The 25,037-nt window shown below is 39.9% G+C and overlaps 1 protein-coding gene across 1 annotated transcript in view; it reads right to left on the reverse strand.

Moving 5' to 3' along the window:
• Window positions 1-944: 944 nt before the first annotated feature.
• LOC104158293 (aryl hydrocarbon receptor nuclear translocator 2-like) overlaps window positions 945-25,037 on the reverse strand; it is a gene marked incomplete at its 3' end in the record, with an annotated part of 42,681 nt that continues 18,588 nt past the window's right edge. Inside the window, exons 8-15 of the mRNA XM_009695897.1 lie at window positions 23,177-23,253; window positions 20,983-21,117; window positions 20,043-20,117; window positions 15,794-15,945; window positions 8,536-8,608; window positions 8,255-8,378; window positions 3,972-4,071; window positions 945-1,083 (exon numbers count right to left, since the gene is read on the reverse strand). Coding sequence (XP_009694199.1) covers window positions 945-1,083; window positions 3,972-4,071; window positions 8,255-8,378; window positions 8,536-8,608; window positions 15,794-15,945; window positions 20,043-20,117; window positions 20,983-21,117; window positions 23,177-23,253 — 875 coding nt within the window. The remainder of the gene's footprint in view (window positions 1,084-3,971; window positions 4,072-8,254; window positions 8,379-8,535; window positions 8,609-15,793; window positions 15,946-20,042; window positions 20,118-20,982; window positions 21,118-23,176; window positions 23,254-25,037) is intronic.

A 25,037-nucleotide genomic window follows, 5' to 3' on the forward strand; every position in this document is an offset into this window, starting at 1 on the left:
TTGGACAGAATTTGGACAGTAAGAGGGATGAGTAAATTTTTTTTAGCCATTTTTAGCATCCTCCACATCATTTAAAAAAAAAAAAGTTAATGTTACAACTGGATTTCATTAAACAGGTGTGACAGAATAACCATGGCACACTGAGGGCTGGGAAGAAACAGTGATTAATGTGGAAACAAATCAGTTACTGAAAAATTATTTAGTCCCCACCCCAACATGCCATTCTAGCCTACCAAACAATGGAAAGTCAAGAGTGATTAAGAGCAGCATTAATGATAGATCAAATATGTTTACTTCATATTATTTGCCTTTAACAGCGTTTCAAAACAAGGTTTTTTTATTGTTGCACAGAAGAAGAGGTGATTTCTGGGCTAACGTTGTGAAGCGCAGGGCATCTGATGGAGGGATGTGCCATTTCTTCCAGCACACAACACAGTGTGAGCCATACACTGGGCAGTGCTAATGGAGGGGCAACAGGCTATGTGGCCTCTGCTCTGAATTCATGCCCGGATTTGTATCTGCGCCTTTCTGATAACTCAGCTAACTGTGGGTAACATTGCTGGCTGCAAGGTCTTGGTCCAAGAAAGATTTAATTCACAGGCTTAATACTAAAGCATAACAGCTGTCTTCTTTTACTTCATTCAGTGCACATATGAAAATAAGTGTAGGACCGACACCTTCCACTGGGATTTATGTCAGCATAGCGACTGCCACTATTATCAACACTCTTACAAACTAAATGTAGTTACACATAGGGCAGCTGTCTCAAATTATTATAACCTGCCAAGGAACAGAAGTAGGGGAACTAATGTCTATCATTATCATTTGTGGTTGGAAAAAGTACGTTTAATCACATCATAAATGGGGTTTACCAATTCTTTTGTAAAAAATCAGAGACTGCAAATCTTTAATGAGCATGAAAATAAAACACCTTTAATCAATACCTGTCCTGGAAAAGGTGGGCGATTTCCTGTCCAGGCAACCTGACTCTGATTTAGCTGGCGAGATATCTGTGTCAGATTCTGGCCCGTTGATGAAGAAGACTGGATGTCGTTCACACCAGGCACATGTACCACAGAGGAACTAAAGGAACAGAAACAGTGACTCATTTGTAGGATATATTCTCGACACACAAATAGCATTCCAGGTATGGAAATTTTGATAATCACATTAAAATTAATTGTTCAATCTGTCTTAATAATAAATGACTTAAAACCATCACAAAACTATGAAACATTGGCATTCTAAAATGTCAGTTAAAATAGACACAGAGGGCAAAATTGTTTTGAATTAAGACTTCTATAATCTCTTTGAAAGGGCTTGCAATAATAAAATCAGTCTAACACACAGTGCATAAACACTTAGCTGCATTCTAGTTCAATATTTAATACATTAAAAAAAACCTGCTTTCAGAGAGTATTCAAGTAGGTACTTAATTTTAAATTTGTGCTTAAAGTCAACAGTATTTAAGCATTTGCTTAAATGCCAACCTAAATGAAGATGCACAAAAAGATGACACTTTTAAGTACTTCTTTATTTGTTTCCTGCCTGGGAAATGAAGAAGTGTGTATTATATATTAAAAATTTGAGCTTTTAATTCCTTTTTTCACCAACTGACACTAAAGAAAAGCATGCAGTTATATACTCAGGCAAAAGAACAATCAAGACAGAAACTTAAACTAATGTAATAGCTTTGGAATTTAAAAAAAAAAAAATTCCAAAGGAACTTGTTTATTTGTTAGCTGTTTCCTAATTACTGAATTTCACTACAGAGAAATTTCCCAGAAATTCCTAATTAGAAGGATAATTTTATGAAAGGCTGCTCCACTTTACCATTTTATTCTCATGGAAGTCTTGAACAACTGACTCTATATAACCACACATTGTGAATGTGATTTTATGTATTTTTATATATAAAAATATATATTTATTATTTTACATGTCATATATACATATATAAATTAATATAAATGAAGACACAACATATAAAAATGCTTTTGTGCATCAATTGAAACAGCCTGCTCTTTTCTTCAGTCCCTTCCCTATTATCTATTTTCACAATCTTACAGAGAAAGAAGAGAGCAGATTGGGAAAAGAAGTAAACAAGGCCGAGCAGAGAGGAAGCAGGAATCCGAATCCTCCAAGAAGGCTGACAAAATCCTTCCCAGAGGGGTACGCAAAATGTGGCAGACATTTGAATATGGAGTTGTTATTCTGTCTTTCTTAAGCTGCATAAAAGCAAAGTGTGTGTTTGGAAATTCTATGTAGATTTTGTTTTCTATTTTTTAAAATTTTATTTTTATTTCTTACTACCACAGAGTCTCCAAAGAGGGAAATGTGGACCAGAAAGTCCATCTACATCTGTCTGAACTCAGAAGCACACAACAGCTGCTGGGGAGGGCTGGCTCTAATGCCAACACCTTCCCAGCTGGACTGGCAAGTCCCATCACCTAAGGGGCTTGGACTATATCTGGAGCACGTACTTTGAAACCATGAGTCTGCAAAATAGTGCCTAAAGGCTGCCTGGGCTTAGTAACCAAATGGACCAGCCCAGAGAGCATTCAAGGAGGACAGTTCATCAAGGGTGGAAGTGCTGGCAGATGTGTCATTACTTGATGTAACAGAACAGCAGCAGGAAAAAAGCTATACTTAAACATCAGGAATTAACAAAGGAAACGAACAAAACACATGCCAAACTCCAAGATGGCAAGTCAATCATCCAGTAATATACAATATCCAATTAAAAGACATTTTAATTTACTGTCATATACCCCCCAAGTTATTCTTGGTTTTAATTTGACAAAACACACGCACAGGGATTTTATTTCTCCCCACTGAGATTATTAGCAATAATAACTTTAAGAACACATTGGTTTAAATAAAATTATCATTTGCAGATGTTTTTTAATTCCTGGAACTGACAACCTCTGAATGGTTGTTCCTTCACTTTCACAACCTTGGTTGGTCTAAAATAGGAGAATGAAACTCCAGTATGACAGTCCCAGAATGGTGATATGAAAGACACTAAGGTAAATATAATCACTGTTACCACACTCTCAAAATGTGACTGGAAATGAAGGCAAACTCTTAAACTTCAGATTAGCCAAATCTGTATTGCCAGCTGGTAGGCAACGACACACACTTTGAATAACTCAAAAATGCCTCAGAAAATGCCAGACTGCCACCTTATGTGTATCTGGAAGCTGCTTTAGAAAACTATTCATGCCCGTGTCCCAGGCCTCACCAGGGACTATGGATGAAGCATCCCTCTGTTCCCTTTAATAATGTGTCCACACTGATGCCCTTCAAGGCAGCCTGCAGAATTACTGACAGCTCTAAGTGCAAAACAAATCTTTGCACCTTCCTAGCTTGGTTTAACATTCCTCAGTTTTAACATTCCTTGGTTTAACATATCTGAGCCTGCCCCATCACCTCTCAGATTCATTTCCCTTCATGATTTGTTGCTGCTTCTTAGCTTTTTTTCCAATTACATCACCACAGCAACAAGTATCTACTTACGAGCCACTTACTAGTGATACTTACAAGTATCTACTTACTAGTCACTATTTTTAACAGAGATATCCAGATCATCTCAGCTTGTAAGCCTAGCCTAAGTTCTGAGACATCACGTAGGATGTGATTTTAGGCATTGGAATGGGCTCCCCAGGGAGGTGGTGGACTCACCATCCCTGGAGGTGTTCAAAAAAACATTATGTGGCGCTTCAAGACATGGTTTAGTGGGTTTAGCAGGGATGGTGGCATTGGGTATACAGTTGGACTTGATGGTCTTTGAGGTCTCTTCCAATGATAATGATTCTATGATTCTAGGAGTGAAGTGCACACAAAGCAAAGTTCATTCACGTAAAGAAAGCCCTTGCATCTTAGATTGGTTTTGTTACCACCAGATCGAAGGGGAACAGTCCTCCACTCTCAGACAGAAACTGATGCATTCAGGATCTGGACTACAGTACCTGAAAGTCTTTCCTGAATGTCCTGGCTGAAATGGGCTTCCCTGTGAGTAAAGCTGCTGGTTTCCTGCTGTGGATGCCGAGGCCATCATTTTTTTATCTGCTACAAAAGAAAAACAAATCACAGAAAGAGAAAAGTTTAAGGGATGAGAAAATGAAGACAAAATTATTTAATTAGAATTGCAAAGTATATATGCAGCAGGGATTTTTCTTTCCTTCTTAAAGCTTTACGAAGAAGCCCTGTGGAACACATTAAGGATGACACAAAAGGGCTATATGACAATTCAGTATAAAACGAGAGGCACAGCTGGTTTGTGTCTACTTCATACCCTCTTCGCAGGATGTACCTCATTAATGCTATTGTTTGCATGGAACATAACACTGGTACGGGCCCCCCAGCCATGCAGCCCAGACCTTCTGTGTGTCCGCTGGAAGCTGCTCCTGACCACACAGGCAGGAACTGGAACGTGAGACAGAGAACGGCTCTGGCCAAGGCAGCGAGTGATGGGTGCATGGGTCCCAGCTACAGACTGGAAAGGGAAACAAAGGTTTTCTAGAAGAAATATGGGACAGTCTGCCCAGGGGAATGGAGGAATGCCACATGAAACAAGCCTGGTCTAAAGAAGGTCTGATGCACGTGGACCTCTGTGGCTACCCAGGGGTGGCCTCAGGTGAGGGTACGTTTCTAGCACCAGGAGAAGTCCTCCAGAGTCACTGCTGTTACCGCAGCCTGTTTGCACGGAGGTAGCAGCTGAGGGCACTCATCCTGCTGGGTTAAACGCCCCAAGGAACAGTGTCAAAGAGCCCCTCCTAACCAGCTGACAGTCTGCTTCCCCCGAGGACAGCCAGAGAGGAGTACCCGACTCTCCCAGGCAGGCTGGTGGCATGTCTGCAGATCTCAGGGTGACCACCTGCAAAACCTGGGTGATCCTGCAGCCGCTACCTGCATTTCAATCTCACATGTGGCTGGAGGCACTTTGCTTCTGAGTGTCTGCAAGAGTTGCACACTTGAGCTGCAGCAAGGCAAAACGCTGGCGTCTCATGGATTTTGCTGTCCTATATGTTGCTTGAGGGAGCCATGAAATAGGATGCAAGCATCCCAGTGGGGTGTAAGACAGACTAGCGCAGTGAATAACGCACACATGGAGATGCCATTAACTTTTGTAATCTACTCTTAATGTGGCAACTGGAGATCAGTCTCTAATTGAATGAAACAAGATTGGGTGAACAGTGCCATTTGGTCCCTTAATTTAATTTTCTGGCACTGGATTATTCCAAAGCTCAGGGAAGTCTCACTACTACTACTTTTCTTAAAATAATTTAAAGGTCTGCTCCACCACCCTTTATTCAATTTCCCCATGTCCCCTTACTACCTCCAAGTGCAAAACACCCTGCAACTTGCTGATGGCTTTGCAGCCATTTGTTGCTATGCACCTCTGACAGGCCTAGAAATCAAGTCTGCCTCCTTGTTTTCCTCTTTGCTCTTTTCAGATTCCCACTCATTTCCTAAGAGGCTACCCTGGACAAAAGGCCCACTCAACTCACAAGTAACAGAAGTATTTTTTAGTTTTCCCTATCTTTTAGAGACCTTGTAAGCGTGGCTCACCAAAGGCCTCCAACACACATCAGTTCTTCTCTGTTACCTAAGTTCTTCTTAAGTTATGTTTCTAACAAGAATCTAAGCTCGCCTTCCCAAAGAAAAAAGCCACCTTAAATTACCTCACAGGAGCCTCAGAAAAGGAGCATGTATGCCACTGACGCAAGCTGTCATTGGTTTTCCTCTGCAATGTAGAAATCTGTAGAAATTCCTGACTGGCTATGTATTGCCCAGCACAGACACTGAGTCTGGGCTGCAAACCTATGCTCTCATATAAAAAAAAAACCAAGGAGAAATGGCACAAGGTCTAGAGAAGGTTGCGTATGTAGTAGGAAGAATTGGGAATAGGTTGGGATATCTCTGCGAAGAAGGACAGATGATTTTGCCTTTTTTTATGGTAACGTCATTCTTGCATGATATATCCCATCTTCTAAGGCCACCCTTTACAGGGATACCAAACTCTCAGGGAGGGTTGGAAGAGACTGAGCCAAAATCCTGCGGGTACTTTAGATACTTGAGAACAACTCATCAGCAAAATTGAGAGTGCCCTAAATGAACTGGAATTCCTCAAGTGAGGCAGAGTTGCCATGGCAGCTACCATGGTCTGTGCCGCAGGATGAGGACAAGACAAAGGGAACAGCTAAACTAATCGCAAGCAGCTAAATCGGCTTTAAAAATCTCTTCCCTGAGTTACATGAAATGCTATTTAGCTTCTGAATCTGGCCTACGTGTCTCCCAGCTGTATTCCCACTCAGGACTTTGTGCCCTACTTCTCTTCTCTCAGCTTTGGTACAGCACTGACAACCTATTTTGTTTTGGTGTTTTACCTGCATCCTTAGACCTGTTTCTCTCTAAACTCCATCACTGTACTGGTCAATGATATGCCATTCTCCCAGCAAGACCAGTGTTTCTGTCTGTAGAACAAAGATCTCTGTAAGAACCACATCATCCTGTGCTTCAAGGCACTTGCATGAATCAGTGAAGCCAGGCTTCCTCTCCTCACTTCTGTTCTTCAATTATGTGTGGCCACTGCATGCAATTACAGCAACAATCTCCCTATGTCAAACCTGTATTTTTACAGAATGTGGCAGAGAAGAAGATTGGGTATCAACATAATGCAAATGTCTTGCAGGCAGCATGCAGGTTTGTCAATATTGGTTTTGGACAGCATATCTCATCTCTAACTGTGAACCATCTCTTTTTATTATTCAGAGCAGACCATGATCACAGCTCCCATGAGAAATTCAGACAGGGCGAATGTCCCAAAAAAAGCATAGCCTGTAAATTGGTAAGAATGAAAAGAGAAATGGCATTTCCAAGAACATAACCTCCCAGCTACCTCACAGCTTGCTAGACCCTTAACCCTAACCCCTCCCCACAAACAGTTGAGAGCTGCCTGAAAAAGAGGCAGTAAGGCAGCCAAAAAGCAAGATGTTCTTGCTTGGAAAAACATATTCTGGTGTTTAGGGTTGGAGTCTTGCTACCTTCTAATGGACCCCTTTTATGGCCTCAGCTGTTGACTTCACTGTTAGAGTAGACAGACAAGGATGAACAGCAATAACAGAGAAGTCCTAACAACAGGACAGAATATCAAGTCCATCCTGCAATTACAATGCCTTCTCCATTTGAAAAGGCCAAGCTAGACATAAGAAACCAATGCAGTGAAGTCATCTCCCAACACCCCTGGAGTCAAACCCTGTGGGTCATTTCCTTCATGCGCTGCGTGACACTTGCGCATTGATTTATTTAAAACAAATGTAAAAACTTCTCTTTTTCAGTGAGGACAGTTAAGAACAATAAACAATTAACGAGTTCTTCCATGAGCAGTGGAATTGATGAGCCTGGTTTCCTACAGATACATTTCAGATGACCCCTTCAGCTGCCAGTCTTCTCAATGACTTCTGTCTGTTAGGGCAACAGGCAGCATAGGTTGGGGCTAGTTTGAGTCAGCTACGTCTGTCTAACTGACAAGCTGGCTGCTACCTGTTAGAACAGGGCTGGGAAACCCTTCGGTGAGGGCACTCAGTAAGGACTCTGTCATCACAGTAATTTTCACAAAATATAGAAGAACATACTATTTCTGAGGCTCCTATCACTTTCATAAGAACTTGCCAACAAGTTCAAAAGTTGTGGGAAAAAAAGCAAGAACTTACCGACAGGTAATGTGACTGGAGATGCCTCAACTGATCAGAAAACAAGTATATTATTACACTTCAAGGCAGCATATGCCTCTGCAAACATCAATGCAAAAGCTGGCGATTTGATAAAAAACTGCAGGCCTATCTTCAGATTACATGGTAACTTTCTTAATCCATGTCTATTTAGAGAGATGAACTCACATCTGCTCTTTAAGAAAGAAAATACATACTCAGAAATGGCAAGTTCTGCTCAGCATGTTTCAGTATCTACAAACACTGCTTAAGGTGCCCCTGTGAAATGAAAAGAGAATCAAAAATAGGTAGCTCTGGTGACACAAAAGCTGCCTTTCCCTCCTTGAATTTACTCCTCCTCATCTTTAGGGGAAATATCAACTAAAGGCAAATTCTAAGAAATGTCCTGAAGGCTGACGTTGCTTGGCAATTTCTCTGCCACGTTGTAGTTTCTCTTCATTCTCTCGAAGCTGTGCTCCACATCATGTAACCAAGCTTAACACAGTATTAAAAATTAAACATCAGAGACATTCACTTACAAGCAGTTATTCCAGCAAACATCTCAGCAAATCTAGGATCTCTCTCTTGGGAGAAGATAGCATCAGGCTTTTCCACGGACTTTCCACCCTCATGAACGTTAGCTGGTATACTTGGAACAGGCACCTGTTGAGATACACAGAGGAAAGCAATTTCCTCCATCATATTTGACAAAAAGGAATTCAGGGACAGTCACAATGTATTTTTAGTTTCGTTGAAATCTGCCATTGCTTTATGTTTTAAAAGGTAAGAGGCACAAAAACAAAAACTTGAGAAATTTCACCTGAGATAAGTCATAGGATGACAGCCCATCTCTCTGATGTACTTCAAGTTCCGCTTGCTGTTGCTGAAGTTGTCTGCAAAGGTGACAAAATGACTTTGTTACAAATACCAATTAAGATACAAAAAGGAACAGCTGCAGTCTCCTATTTTATACTCTGAGTGAAACAGCTCTCAGGTGATCTACTAAGTCCTTTCCTATGAGATTCATCTGGTTTTAAGGCTTTCTTGTTGAGAAAACTTACATGACAGGAATGTAACAGGGCACATAAAGAGTTTTGCTGTAATAGCACAGAAATGCAGGTGGGTAAGTAATGGAGGATGGAATACAAGCTCCTTATAAAGGATTTAAGAATTCACTACTAAGACACCAAGAATGTCTTCCTCATGTTAACAATGAATATACCAGACCTCTTCACTGATCCTACTGAAGTAAACAGGAAACCTCCAGTAATATTAACACAGAGTTATGCCAGGCAATAAGAAAACAGTGATCAAAGTGCTGTTTGAAGCACGTTAGACCAAATGGAACAACATGTTGAGCCCGTCTTAGTTCTGTTCTCCTCAGGATCCAAGTCCAGATTCTATTCAATTTTTGAAAGCTTTTAAGGCAGTGAAAGTCCAGAAATTGCTTGTGCTACTATATAAAATCAAGACATAACATAAAATCAATTTGTGTTGACAAACGCCACAAAAACCACAAGTCTCCTTTTCATGCTAATCACAATTGAACAAAAAAATATCCGTTGTTTAAATGAGATAAAAAAATCACTGGAAGTAATAGTCTTAATCCAATTATATGAATTTAGGAAAAATTAAATGTACAGCAGCAACAGAAAAATACTTCAGAAGAAAATGCCAGCGCAAATAAACATCAGGAGCTCTATGCCAGAATGAAGAAATTTAGTGTTGAAAACTCTGCAAATCCTTGAAATGCACTTGATTTGAGTTTAGTGTCAGGCATTGTTACTTAACTACAACAATTAGCCAGTATCAACAGAAAAAAATCACTGGAAGTAATGAGAATTAACTGACAGGTGACCTGTAGGGACAGCATGCAAGTGGTGGTAAGCCAGGCATATTCACATTCTACATTTGCAAATACCGCTTATTTATAAAATTGTACAGATCTTTCATATAGTTGTAATATATCTAGCACAATGATCTTGTGAATCCATTTCTTCACTTTTTTAATTCTGAAAGGACATAAATTCAAAGTTCCTAGTTTAAAAAAAACAACAGAGACAGTTATATTAATTGTTGCTATTGGAAGTTTTGAAGTGACTGTAACAAAACAACTTCTACACAAAAAAACACTGTGCAGTACAGTTCATCAGAAATAAAACCCAATCCTTTTGAAATGAAAGGCAAAAGTGCTACTGATGCATTAAGACCAGAATTTTACCACTGAAATGTGAACTTAAGCTTTCTGGTTTGGACTTACAACATCCTCATTGGGTCATTAGGAACCTCCCTTGTCTGAGCACAGGTTTGTGTGATTGTTTGCAGACAGACAAACTCAGCTTTGTTCCATTGCCGTGCTGGGACGGCAGAGCATGAGAGCCACATGATCTTACCAGCACAGCGCTGGGTTTGAACTGTGCCCAGGCTGTAGCCTGATGAAGCAACAGCCCTGAACAGCATGGCCACAGCATCACCTTCACTGCATAACTTTGTGTTGAAAGCAGCTTGCAGCCAACAGGCCAGCTGAGAGTCAGGCACCACAGCTTGAGATTTCCCTATAAAACAGAGAGCTTCGCTGGAAAGGCCTTTGTCTGAAAAAGCACCACCGCCACGGCGAAGGCAGAGTTCCTTGCTCTGGTATGGGGCAACACCATGAAGGGCACTGAACCAGTCTCTAGGGTGAAGCTGGGAGCTTGCTGGCATTGCAGCGTCTCAAGGGAGACTGCCTGCATAACGACAAAAAGCCTCAGCAGCTGCAAAATTATCTAAATATTCTGCACCTTCCATTAACAGTTGCTTTCTGTCACTTGGTCACAGTTAGCAAGATTACTTTTGGCCTGAGGACATGCAGGTTGACACTTGTAACTGATATTTGACAGTGGTCACAGTTTCTGTATGCTTCTGGCCTCTTTCTGAGGGAAAAATCACCTAACGGACAGGAATTACACACCACGTGGGTTTTCCCCCAGAGAGACGCTATAATGTGACAGGTGGTAATAGATTTTGCAAAATAGCAAGATCATGGATTTGAAACTCTGGGAAACTAGGATACATTTTTGACCACAGGCTTGAATTTTATATTTTTAGCCAAATCATCTTTTGAATTTTGAATTACATAGACTCAAATGTCAACAGACTAAGAGACAAACTTACAAAGTCAAATGACAAACTAGACACAAACTGATGGGAATGTGAAGGACCACTCAACCAAGCTACTGAAGTAACAGATTCTTCCCATCCCTTGACCTTTTCTAGCAGACACTTTGCTCAGAGACCAGTTACTAGGCTCCATGGCAAACTGGACAAAAACCTGTGGCCTGCAACAAACAGAAGATCGGAGTAGATGGTCAAAAGCCTTCTGCTAGTCTTATGGTGTAAGAACACATAATGCACAGAATCACTTTTGTCCTATGAGTAACGTGCAAAAAAAGTCAGTCCTCCAGGTCATTAGAGGTGTCGATTTTCCACATTATTTTAGCCAACAGAAAATTCCTAAAAATTACCTCTGGAATGCAAAGAAATTCTTTGTTTGCAAGCACAAAATGCATACTTTTCCAACAGAACTATGGGAGGTAATTTAATCATGGCAAATCTATGGGGAAGTTTTTCTAAATACCACTCTGTGGACAATAAACACCCATTAAATCCTGTTGTTAACGTGAAAGCTAATTACACTGTTTCATTTGTTTTTATTACCAACGACTTGGTGCGTGTGTCAATAAACAGCACATTAGGTCTCTTCTGTTCCGTATAAAGCATGTTTTCTTGATTCAGCCATATACATATAAATGAGCCAAACAAAACAGCATACTGACTAGTTATTTGTTTTGTAGGCATTTCTCTAACTTAGTGCTCCTTCACCCTTCTCTATCTTTCATCTCTACTACTCGTTAAGCTGCAGTACAATATAAATACCACATTGTGTTAACAGCACTGAACTTTCAGAACAACCTCCCAAATCCATTTCCTATAAAAACCCAATACTTCAGTGTATCTTCACTGAACTCTGTGCAAGCTATGTTGCACTTAATTAAGACTGAAATGCAAAGCCAGGTTAGCATCTTCTGCTGTTGTTTGCTGCTACTGTATAAACAGTTCAAATGATGCTTGAAACCTCAAAGAAACTCTGCAGCAATTCATGGACCAGCCGACCAGGGAGAGCTGAGCCCTGCTGTTGTGGTTGCTTCAGACCCTGCCATCTAACCAGCCTTCTTGACTGAACAGTTCACACATGCAGGTCCCTTCAGTCATCCAAGTGCTAGACAGTTTTCATAAAGATGATACAGAACCAGGGATTATTATCAGTTTGGGCAAAATTAAACTGCCTTCTGACTTTGAAATCAAAACCCAAACTATCCTTGGTTTCAATTTCAGTTTCACAGCTTCAAGGAGTAAATGAAAGAGAAATTTCCTGTCTCTATAGAATACTCAACATAGTGAGCAAGGTATTGTCTGGGTCAACAGAGGACTCTGCCTGTACTGCAGGAACTCCTGGCTCACCCACAGGTTTGGTCTGAAACTGGGAAAGCCCTTCGCTTGAACAAGGAATTGTTCAGTGAATGTGAAGGTTTTGATAGTTAATTCAAATTCACTTCAGTAAATGTATTTGGAGCAAAAGGCAAGATTCTGTGAAAGTTCCTTTGACACTGGAGAGGATTTCAGCCAAATTAATCTCTCTCTATGAACACTGAAGTCACCTGTTCCTTTTCCAGGCATCAGAGTAAGCAAAAAAGGATTTGAACTTTAAAATTAATGGTCTCTATGGTGGGAGAGAAACAATACTACTGTATCCCTACCAAGCTATTTTTAGGTAATATAGGCACACGTGCTTCCTGTGTCTGGTTTGGACAAAAAGGGAGTAATAAAAGCCTTGAGGCTGCTGTTGTAAAATCCTCTTTCAGAAACTCTCAAAATCTCCCTCTTCTAGCCTACAGCTTCAATTCACCCCTGTGCAAGGGTCTGTCTGACACTGGCCTTGAGGGATCAGATAGCCCACAGACAGCACGGAGATCATGAGAAAGTAAGTCTTTAGCACCATAGACTGGAATTTTATCAGAATAGTTGATCTCTCTAGTATTTTGGCCCATGAGAATCTGAAACAGAGAGCATCTCTCCACAAGTGAGGGCTGATTCACCCAGCAGGCTTCCTCCAGCACTGACCTGTGCCAGCTCACTCAGAGACAAAAAGTCTTGAGACACAGGACAACTGTAGGATTCATAAATGCATGCAGTGCAACATAGGACTTTGGGGCTTACAAAAAAGAAACATCAGAATTTCCATAAAGGTCAGAAAAATATCTTTTTTCTATATATATATGTAAAGACTTTTATATAGTTTTATCTGTCACCACAACAGATTATTTTATTCAAATGCTGCTCTATCTGTATGTTAAATAAACGTTGACCACCATTATTATTTCTTTTTGGAAATCAAACAGTCCCAACTACACAGGAAGATGTGGTCAAACGGGGGCTCTTCTTTTCAGCCGAACACAGCACAAATGCTGAATGTTAAATGCTTCATTTCTTCAGGAAGTTTCTCTTGGATGACTACACCCAAGTGAAACTGAGAGAAGTTTTCTTTTATTTTTTGCAAGTGAACATTTGAACCTAACGTTTCATTATCCTTCCGCACCAAAACCAAGTTTGGAAAGTTGACTCTTTGAAGCTCCAAAGGAGTATCTTTATTAAAAAAAAAAAAAAGAAAAAAGAAAAAAGAAACAAAACAAACCACCACCAAAAAATCAATTAATCCCCCCACAACTGGAACCACCACTGCCCTCTACAGTCTTCTGGGAAAATGCTGCTCACTGACCAACTTGAGAGCTATTCTGTTCACAGACAGACACCCATAGACATAAGTACTGTGGTTTTAAACTATCCTAAGTTTACAACTGATTTAAACCTACATCTTTTGGCTACATTGTCTTCACAATTTCATGCTGAATTTTTAACTGCCTCAAACCTGTATTTTATGGAGCTGGCTAGCTTATCACAGTGATAGACAAATCAAAACTTGTCTCTGTGCAGAAGCGTCTACAACTGCACAGTGGAAGGCACCCCTGCTTGGTGTCCATGTGAAGCACTTTGCTGGACTCAGAGCACCTGATACGTCCACCAACACATAACGATGGCCACGCACACTGGGGTCAGTGCCCAACAACCAGTCTCAGCAGGAGCTTAATGAGGAGGTGGAAATCAACAGTTACTATGATGTACAACTCCCCAAGGCATCTAGGAAATCAGAAGTCAAAACATGACCCCAAATAGCAAAAAAAAAAAAAAATAAATCCAGAAGCAGGCAGGAACAGCAGTACATTACAGTAAGTCCTCTTTGGAAAATCCGAGAAGGGGGAGAGAACAGGGAGGGGGAAACAGAAAACAGTTTGAATAATGCATTCTTTCTGCTATTCAAAAGCAGACGTATAATGGGCTGTATCTTGCCATAAGACTAGAACATTTTCAGCATGACAGGAAAGAGGGAACATCCTCTGTCAAAGTAGCAGCAGGCAGCTTCCATATTAGGTCAACATTTCTGGTTGTTATTCAAACCTAGCAAAAGAGATATAACAAGAGCCAGAAGCTGGCACAGTCCTATTCATCACAGTAAGTGCTGCGATGCCAAGCTGAACAGTGCAGTGGAGGCTTGGAAAAAAACATTCCCAGAGTCAACACAAGCCTACAGCCCCACTTTTTGATCTGTGGACTCCTGGGAACAAAGCACAATTAAGCCAGCCTGGGACAGATTTCAGAAGTTGCTTTTTATTTTTGCATATACAAATTATTTGGAAAAGAAATATGGGACAGAAGAAATGTGGAAATACCTATTTTGATGCACAGTGCAGACAGGGAGATATTTAGCTGTCTGATTTCAAGACACATTTGTTTGTTTTCAATGAGCCTAACTATTCAGTTGTTTAAGCCCGACTTTTTGGGTATGCAGAAAAACCAGCAAAACCATTGTGATGTTGGGTTTCAAGTGAGTGAAAGCAGAGCCCTTCTAGTCCAGGTATGTGTCCAAAGGAACAAGACAAGGAACACTCAGAGACACACACTAGCTTTCTAAGTTCAAATGCCAAAGCCCCAGGGGTCTGGTTTTGCAAGTGGAGCTCTCAGCATGCATCTCCACTAGTAGACTGCTCATTCAGCATTTCCATTATACAGTCTAACAGGTTGAGATCTTAAAACCAGTTAATTTCCTCTGACCTACAAACTTGGCAAAAAAATCTTTGGTCAGACCAGAAGCAGATTTTGTCTTAGAAATAGATGAAGTTTATATTGGAAAGAAGAAATATTTATTTAAAAAACTCCACACTATAAAGCAACGGCTTTATCAAGGCCAGGTTAGCTTCTGCACTTACTGGCTCAGAATTCAGGAAGCTCCAAAAGCATCTCTGCTCAGTTACACAATGATGAACCTCCACTATACTCCTAGGATGACCTTCTCCTAAGAGGTCCAATGACAGATTTTTGAAAATATTAACTCAAATACAGGATGATTTAATTTCCCTCTTAAGCTAAGGGGCTGGATCTGTCCCCATACTTGGGGATATTCCACCAGATCTTAACCGAGTATCAGGAACCCTTTCCACTCAAGTCTACTAAGAAATAATTTTGCCAGCTTTCATAGGCAGTAAGAGTAGGCACAGCTCAAGGTGCAAATGCCCAGGACCACGGAATGGTATGATCACAATGAACACGGACATACAATTTTCTCTTTGGCTTAGGAATCAGGCTACCCTTCCTCCAATATCACGACAGCTGGTCTGCTGCTGGAATCTCTGTGCTAGTTTAAGGCAGCCTGGACTGAGATCAATGAGTTTGTCTAATGACATAACAGATAAGTGACGTTACTCCCCAAGTGCAGTCAGGCCCTGGGAGCATCACAGGATAATGACTGAGAAACAGCTACACTGTGAGATCTCATGATGCAGAAAAACCCTGTTACAGACTGTACTGTTATAGAGAAACAAATGTAGCTAGAAACAGGCTACCAAAAAAATAAAAATGTGCTTTACAGCAAAAAGCAATGGAATTCTTTCAAAACCATATACGCAAGAAGCTGGAAAGGCACATACTTTACATTAGTGTTGGTGCAGATGATGTATTCAATCTCATCGGAATAAGGATTCTGAAATGTGAAGCTGCTGGTTCTGATCAGCATCCATTCCCGGTTTTTGGTACGAAAACGATACATCACAGACAGGACTTGACCTTTCAGTTTCACAACCTGCAAAACCATTTGGAAAGGTTAATAAAAGGAGATTGCTACCTGCTGTGCAAATGAATAGTAAACCACAGTAACTGGTGTGTTTTAAACTTAAATTGCAGAAAGCTATGGACACACCAGGGAGATTCTTAATTTGAAGAGAATAAGCAAAATCTGATTCATGTTTGCAGCTATTTGCTTCAGAACGAAACCCTCACGCTTTGTTGTATAAAATGCCATTTTGCAGCTTGCATATAAGAAGAATACAGATTCAGGACAAGCAACAGGTTGTGCTCTTAGACCAACAGGGAATCTTTAAGAAAGTTTTAATGTGGAATGCTTATCGAGAGATTGACAGAAACCAAACTGAAGGTCTTTTAAATGTGTATATGTAAACTCTAAACCAAACTTTGCAGCTGAAACAAAAGCCCACAAGAAAAAATGTTTATCTGCTTTTCTGCTTGCATATCTAGCTATAAAATTCATATATGCGCTATACCAAATCACACATCAGCATCAAAATTTACAATAATACTTAAACACAATGGTTGTTTTTTTTCAGAAACCATACATGGTTGGGTTTTTTTTTTTTCCTTTTCCCCCAAACACATTATAAGACTCCCTAGGATGGCAAAGTACTAACAAGAAACACTTGCTTCTGACTTTCAAAAGAAGAAAGAGCGAGCCAGTGTTTGAATGGAGAGAACACCAATAAGCCACTGTACATTTTAATAGTATTAACAAAAATGGAGAGCAAATTCTTTGCTGGGACAGCCTATTTGTTTATAACTAAGAATTCAGATGTTTGGCAACACTCAGTTCAAATTCTGGTTTTGGTAGCTGAAGTTTTGTTGAAGTCAATAGTTAAGTGAGAATTAAGAAACAGCTAGCTAAAGAAGTACACTCAAACCAATACTTGCACACTGGCACTGTAACTGCATTTTATGTGTTATCTAACAAACGTGGTTTAAGTTAGAAGAAAACTTATATGGTTTCAAGTCATTCAGCTGGCACTTACCTGGGCTATCTGTGTTTATTTTTTATTGCTCTTCCAACAAGCTATCTCAGGAGTGCTTCAGGGAAGGAAAGGGAAGGTCTACTGCAAATAAATGCTGCATCTCATTCTGGATTCTTAATCCTTATCCACTGCAATTTATTTTTTATTAGCTATCTGCAGCCTGTATTCTCTAAAAGTAGAAATCCCAGTATTTACTCCTTATCTTCATTGACAAACAATTAGATTAAGAAAAATGCTCCAATCCTGTTTTTCCAAAGGTCTGCATTTCAAATTGATCAACTGGATACAGGATTAAATGGAAAAAATGCACATAGAAGACACAAAAGCTTTAGAAATGCCCAGGAAAGTTCAAAATAATATTGAGGTAAATGCCTTTTTTTTTTTTTCTTTTCAAATGCTTTTGTAATTTCAGTTCAGTGAGCAACATTCTTTTATCAGCAATTTTCTACTACCACACCCAGCGTAAAAAACACAGAGCTTGTGTAAAAGTGTCCAATCTGAATAGCATCCTACTGGATATCCAATAGCTGTATTCTGGATCCTTTGATACTAAACTCTATTTGTTGATCTTGGCTTTGAGACTATCTTATTCTGTCCTGATTTTCCCACCCCGATGAATGAAATTATCTTCCCAAGGAAGTAAAAGCTTTGAGATGGATACTGGCAACGGACCAAAACCTGCAAACCCCTCCCTCCCTCCCCTGTTATGCACTAACCTGGTTCTGATACTGTCAGCAAATTAGAAATGTCAAGTTTTCAAGAGGCTTTTAGAAAAAAAAGAGTTTATTGGAAATCACAGTTACCTTTTTAATGAAGAGATTTCTAAGGCCAAACAATAATAAAACAAACTGCAGTGATCTATTGTCCTGAAGTCTGAATTAAGCAAACACTAGTTCTGTAATAATATATAAAGCATAGAGATCACTGGTGGGAAAATCCTGAACTGTCTTAAAACAGTGCACACAAACAAGACAGCACAAAAAATTTCTAAGCTAATGTTTAACCTTTACTTTCTTACATTCTTTGGAAATAAAAACCACCTGGTGCATAGCTTCACTGTTTACTTCAGTCTTTTATTGCATGATTGAAATAACAGCCCCAATCACACTGCTACTGTACTGAACAAAAATACACTGAAAAAGGAATTGTCTACTAAAGGAACAGCACAATATTTTCATAGATTGGACACAGGTCGAGTGAACAGGAACTTTCACTTATTATCTGCATTTTTTTGCTGCTGTCTTTTTGTATGACCTTAAGCAAATCATGTAGGTCTCTGAACCAGCAAATCATTTATGCACATGCCTAACAGTGAGTAGTGACAGTGAAGTCCCCAGCAACTGAGGTCAGGGATACACTGGCAGCCTCCCGCAGCCTGATCCCACTCTCAGCAAACACAGTGAGGACCAAGTCATTAACTTGAATGTTAGTCAGTCAGCCCTTCAAGAGCCCAAGGCAATCACTTCGGAGATGGATGTTTGACGTGTATTATCCAGCAGCTTTCTGTCATTGTCTCTTGGATAAATTAAGTGGAATCAATCATTTGGGCATTAGTGAACAACAGCATATGCATTCTCACTGCTCTTCTTGCACCACTGATGCGATCAGGCACAAGTTCAGGGAGCTGAACCAGGTGAAAGCTACCCCAATGCAAAAGCAATCAGTCCCCTAGCAAGCCTACCTGGCAAGTCCATCTGTGCTAGTATCAGGACAGTTGGAAGGGTGGGGAGGAGGTCAGGGAAAAGAGAAGAGAGGGAGTAGGACCTAACTCCTGGTGACAGCTATCCATCAGGTAGGTTCAGGTAGGTTCAGCTGCAGCATCACACCCCCAACCAAGGTGGGGCAGAGAAGACCTATTTCAAGCATGTAACTGTTACAGGCTCCTGCCTGCGAATCAACATCTTGAATTTAAAAAATCTTTAGCTGCTGTTTGAACTCAGTCCGTTCAAGGGACACTGCAGAATGCTCACCCAGTCCTCTTCGTTAGCTCAGCAGTGGGAGGAGATACTGGTATCTTACACTATCTCAAACACTTCTGTAGAGACCGTAACCTCCTTCTGTAGAGACCACAACCTCAGTTTCACAATCCATTCTATGGACACAGAACAGCATTTACTTGTTTTCCCCAGAGAGGGTTTTCAAGCTCTGTTTTTGCATGCCATACCTGAATAAATAGTTGGCTGTATGAATTATTTTAAAAGTCCTATCCACGTTTCACAGCTGAAAATACATCTCGGCAATCTCAGCATCCAACACAAGATGGATCAACAAAACTTGGTTGAGCTATAGGCTGTTGTCAGAAAATCTGAACCCACTTAGATCAACTGAATGTCAGTAATCAGTTAAACATACTATGCTGCACTTTCTAGTGTGGCAGGGAAGGCACTGAAAAGACCAGCAACAAGCAGAAAGCTTGAGGAAAACACTCCCACTGTATGTCCCAGACCAATTTGAAACAGTAAGCTCTACAATGGAATAAATGCCTTTGATAAAGCTGATGTAAACGTGGCCCACTGCAAAAACGAATCCAAATCAGTAACTCTTTCCATATGTTGTATTTCTCTTGTTACTTCTCTCTGCATTTCAATTCCTAATAGGGAAAAGGGCTAAATTCTCTGTTGATGTAAAGTGGTGTAACTTCATTAATGTATATGAAGCATGTCATCTATGCTAGCAGACAATTTAGGTGACAAACAATCCAGCATCACAGAGGGGTGTAAGTACTTTCAAATCAACAGCCCATTTTGGAAGGTAAATACTTTTGGTTACCACTTAACATAGTGGGATCTATACAGGCATCTCCAAAAGAACTCTAATTGTGCAGTGAATGTTCATTTAATTTTTTATAAAAAGAAAACAGAATGTATGACTAGGTGACTTATTTTTGAAAATACAGCCAACACATGCTGCAGTTTAAACTACCATTTATGCAGCTTAACTGATTACTAACTGATCAACAAATTGTTTTGTATCTTGCCACTCCTTCTCCTGCTTAACAGAAAAAATACATTGAAATGTAAAATAAAAGCTACTTCCCTGAAAAGAATAGTAACAAAAATAAATAAATCAATTGTGGAAGAAAAGGAGCAGGATGCAGCACCTGTTGGAAACTCTCCCTCAAATGGCTTTGATCTTCAGGATGGCAGAATTCTAAAATATCTTTCCCCAGAAGATCCTAGAATAAAACATAAAGTTGTGTAAAAAACCCAAACCACAACACAAATCCACGTGCAGATCTGCAAATAATCCTTGCAGACACTAGATCTATCACCCTTAATGTGACTACTCAGTTAATTGGGGATGAATCATACAAACAAGGTTTGTAGGCACCATGTCCCACATAATATTTGTACTGTTGCACAGATATATGCATTTTTAAGTGATTTTTTAAAAAATACCTGTGAAATGGTGTCTTGAAGAAACTGACTTCCTCTACCACAGCTCATTTTATAGCACTAATTTTTGTAAAAACAGTTATTATAAAGCTACCTAAAATCAAAATAAATGGGAAAAACAAATGAGCAAGAAATTACTTTTGCCTCTAAAGTGCAATTGTTGAGAGTTATCCGAGCGAGAGTTGTGGTAGTCAGGAGTTCATTTACTATTCTACTCAGTTCTGTAACTAGCCTCCTATTCAGAGGAGTAGATGTAAGCCTAAAGGAAAATAGATGCCATAAACGATGTTTGCTTACTGTTCAATAGATTGGCAGAAGTAAAGATCTACAGGACTAAAACTCTGTCCAAGCACTATTAACTTTTTATCACAGAAATGTCTTCATTGGAAAGCTGTGCAAGGTTTAAAGCATCTTGCTGTTACAATTCTAATTGGATCTAAAAGGTATAAAAAAATACTCCACATAAAAAAGCAGAAAACTGTAAATTTTATAGTGGACAGCAAAGAAAAGTGAACAGCATTTAATGCAGGACATATGAATTAGCAGCTACAAATATTTCATGGTTTGCTGCTTTTGTTTTTAATGTGCAAACAGAATTTTCTTCATTAGCTCTAACCAGTCTCCACACTTCCTTTACTCACTGACCTGGGGCTGGTAACCAATGACACTGATGCACCTTGGGTCAACGAAGGTGATGACTCCATCGGAATTGTGCCTAGACAAGAACTCAGTGGGGACTGACATGCCATTCATGTCCATGCACACTGGAGAGCTGGTTACCTAGGACCAACGAAGTTCACTGTATTTAGTCCACAAAACAGTCACCTTAAGTCAAATTTGATTACACAGCTAAAGAACAAAATCTGTTGGCAGACTGCTAACTACTGAAGGAAGTCATAAATAAAACAGCACAGCTAAATGACAAAGAACAGCCTTTAGTCTAGTTTGCAGGGCAAATATCTCACCCCATGGCACCCACCGAGGCTTAACAGCACAGCAGGAAAACAAATACATCGGAAGTTTCCAAGAAGGAAGGATATAGGAAGGATGTAAGTACAGCTGGATTCATCTCACTTTGTGGCACCACATTAAAGTTAGGCATCTTGGTTCCTACCTTTGTCAACCAAGAATGAGAGACTTGCAGAGGAAAATTCAGTCCACTCATTTTAGGACAGGAAGGTCAATCTCTAGAAGAGGCCAACTCATTATCTGTAGACGTATCCAATAGGACTGCTCAGACTAAATACTCAACTTTGAGGTGAGATGAACCTCACCTAAAACACCCAGAGAACCTTAACAAAGTTCTCCAGAGGTTGAGGTAGGTGATATTAGGCCAGCAAGTGGCTGGTCATAATGAAAAAACACAGTCCTCCTATAAATCCTCCTCAAGTCTCATCAGAAAGAATGATGCATTTCCAGCTCTCCACCTGAAATCTGTGCAATCAGGCCACTTCATATCCATTCATTCCTACTGGAGCTACAAATGAGAGACCACTGTTTTTCTTACAACTTCCAGAGCAATCTCTGTTAACAAGGTCCCAATACCAAAAGAGCAAAAATATCTTTTTTTTTTTTCCGCAGATCAGCCAGTTAACTGTACGCAAGATCTCAATTTGCTGTTACAGAACAGAGTTTTTAATTTGAGCACCTTTACTCCTCTGTGATGAAACCCATCCACAGAGCCTCCTCTTGCCTTCCCTCACACACCCTGCTGGCTTTTCTAATGTAACAGATGTTTTGATACTCCACATGTTACTAATGTGATTTTCTCAGAAATCATCTTTGGCAGCTGTAACATATCAATCCCCATAATTTCCTTCTCTCCATTAGTGGAATATATTACCCTTGATTATAAAAGCGTGATTAACCTAAAAAACATCATGCAATACTTTTGTAGCTCTGCCATCGCAATGGAGACACACTCTGCAGAAGTGCGAACACTTGCAGTAATATGCAGGCTGTTCACCTCAGCTATGAGGGGTGTGGCAGCTGTGCTCTAAATGAAAGGGTCATTCTACCTTGTCAGAAGGAGTGATGCCATCCTAGCAGATGGCAATGAGTGGAGGCCAAGAGGAGATCATGCAAGAGGCTCAAACATGTTCACCCATGGCAAAATTCCCAGACCAGGAAGATAAAAATTAGCCTCCCTGCTGTGGTGAAGGAGATTCACCGTCAATGCTCTAGCTCCTGCTCAGAACTCTCGTCAGCAAGGTACAAAGAAGAAAATTTAATACATCGATTGCAACTGTCTGGACAAAAATGAAGTAAAATTTTATTCTCACAGTTCCCTCGGCTGACATCATACCCGAATGCACAATACAATACATACTGAGAATAAAGCTATTATTTGTGAAGTGCCTCTTGACTACCTTATCGGTACCATTTTCAGAATAACTCCTGCAATCACAGTTTTTCAAGCAGTTGATTAGCCAGGGTGAGAGAACAAATGAAAGAATAGCAGGACATATCACTGGCTTTGGGAGCCACTTTACCCTACCATCTGCAGCACCTGTACTCCCACGTTTCTCACTATCTACAACATCCCAGCCCTACACACCCTGGAGAATGTCAGGTCTGTACGTGCTCATCTTCCAGCAGCATCTTTGCTGCTGTTATTGGATTAAGTACACATATGCACCAAAATCGCATTTTCATTTTGCTCTGTTGACATCTTCTAAGCAAGTCACTGGCTGCACACAGACATCAAGGCACTTTATGTTTTGCAGGCATGTTACAAGTCACAGTCTAGTACCAGAACTTTGTGCAAATCCTTTACGAGTAAACCATAACAGTGATTATGCTTTTGGAAGCAGTTTGTATAAGGAAAGACTGGCATTACCTGAAGTCTTCCTATTGCCACCAGGCAATATTTACTACCTTGTCCCACATCAGCATCTTCTTCTGGTATAGTCATTCCTAGAGTAAACAATAACAAATACTGTTATAATTAGGAAATTGGGATGAGCAGGGACACTGCTGGCCTGGTTCTATACTACTCTAGATAATCTAAATCATACAAAATAACCTTATTGTGTTCTCTAGGATTCAGGCATCATCTCTGGGTACAGATCAGATAATCCTTCCTGGTTTTGCTCGATCTTACATACCTCACATGCATAGACAGTACCCACAGCAGCAATTTTGGCTGCTGAAGACAAAGCAGATACAAAAATTCCATTATACAGCAAGATCGACAGCAACACTTTCATGAGTACTGCTCCGCAGCATGTTACTGGAACCATGTGGCCACTTAATATGGTCAGTGAATGCACACTATCTTCAGTTTTCTTTGTGAATAATATATTATAATGAGCCTCAAAAACAAGGCACAGCCTAGATTATTCATTAACTTCATGCTCACATTTAACAGCCGGTTTTACTTTTTCCATAATGGACTAAATCTGGGTTGTTACGTTGAAAGATTGAAAAAATGCAGATGCTTTGCTAACAGTGCTTGTTTCAGTTGTGTAACAGGAGTAACTACTATAAACATAGGAATAATTTCAAAACATACATGTGTAGTGTTTTCCACCTCAGTGTTTCACAAATAGGAATGCTCCGACTAGCACTGTTTACTAGCTGTTGGCTAAGCCTTTAGTTAAGGCTGTTTCCCAACTCCAGTTTTCAGATACCAATTTCCTATGAAGCATTTGAAAAACACATCTTCCAGGAGTGACACTGCTGACTTATTTTAAGTGATTTGTAAACTCTTTCACAAGGCTTTTCAAGGAATTCAGTCACAACAGGCAGTGAATCATTTAAGAGCCACTTTAAAGCATTAATGAAATTAATTGCAAAGTAGCTACCAATTATGAAACATTGGCCACTTTATGCTCAAAATTTTTAATTCTCAATGTAAGTTAATATTTGGACCATGCAGAGGATGACAGCATACAACTTTCTTAAATGACAACTCTGAAAAATTACTATAAATGCTCCTTAATGAACTGAAGTAGCCTCTGAAGGAAGTTATTTTGTATCAAAATAGTTGAATCTTATGTGACAGTTTCTAAATAGCACTCTACAGGTATTTTTCAGTTCTCATTGAGCTATATAATAAAATAAAATATACAAAGTATGAAAGAAAAAAACCCCATATTTTTGCATAATATATTCAAACTTTATTTGCAATGGAATTCACAATTTCTGAGGGTAACTTCATTTGCAGCCCCTGACAGATAACTAAGATGTTATCAGGGGATCTCACGAGCTTTAAAAAGGAGGAGCACTATTGTCCTTTCTAACAAGTGGGAAATTGAGGTGTAGTATGAATTTCAGTGTCACACACTACAAGAGCTGGGCAAAACCCCCCTGTCTTCTACACAATGATCCAGCCATGCAGAGATACAAATTTGGCTCTAAATAAGTCCTTAGCTTCTAAACCTACGTGATATCCCTCACCAAACACTGGAATACTCCTCTGAAATGTTTTCCTAGAAGCTGTATGAGAAGATCAAGGTGGCTATATGTGACCTTAGGAGTACATTTTAAGAAATCAATCATTAAACACACAAATTAACAATAACACTGGGTGGAATCGACATGTTAATTTGCAATGAAACATTATTTTACGCTTCTGATAAAGGTCCCTCTGTGGGTTACTAGAGACCCAAACTTTCACTCAATGTCCTTCACCTGATATATAACATCCTTGAAATGAAGACAACCCGCATTTACCCCCCCCCCCCCCCCCCCCGACC

The sequence above is a fragment of the Cariama cristata genome, unplaced genomic scaffold, assembly GCF_000690535.1.
Source record: "Cariama cristata isolate BGI_N322 unplaced genomic scaffold, ASM69053v1 scaffold4362, whole genome shotgun sequence".
Lineage (NCBI taxonomy): Eukaryota > Metazoa > Chordata > Aves > Cariamiformes > Cariamidae > Cariama > Cariama cristata.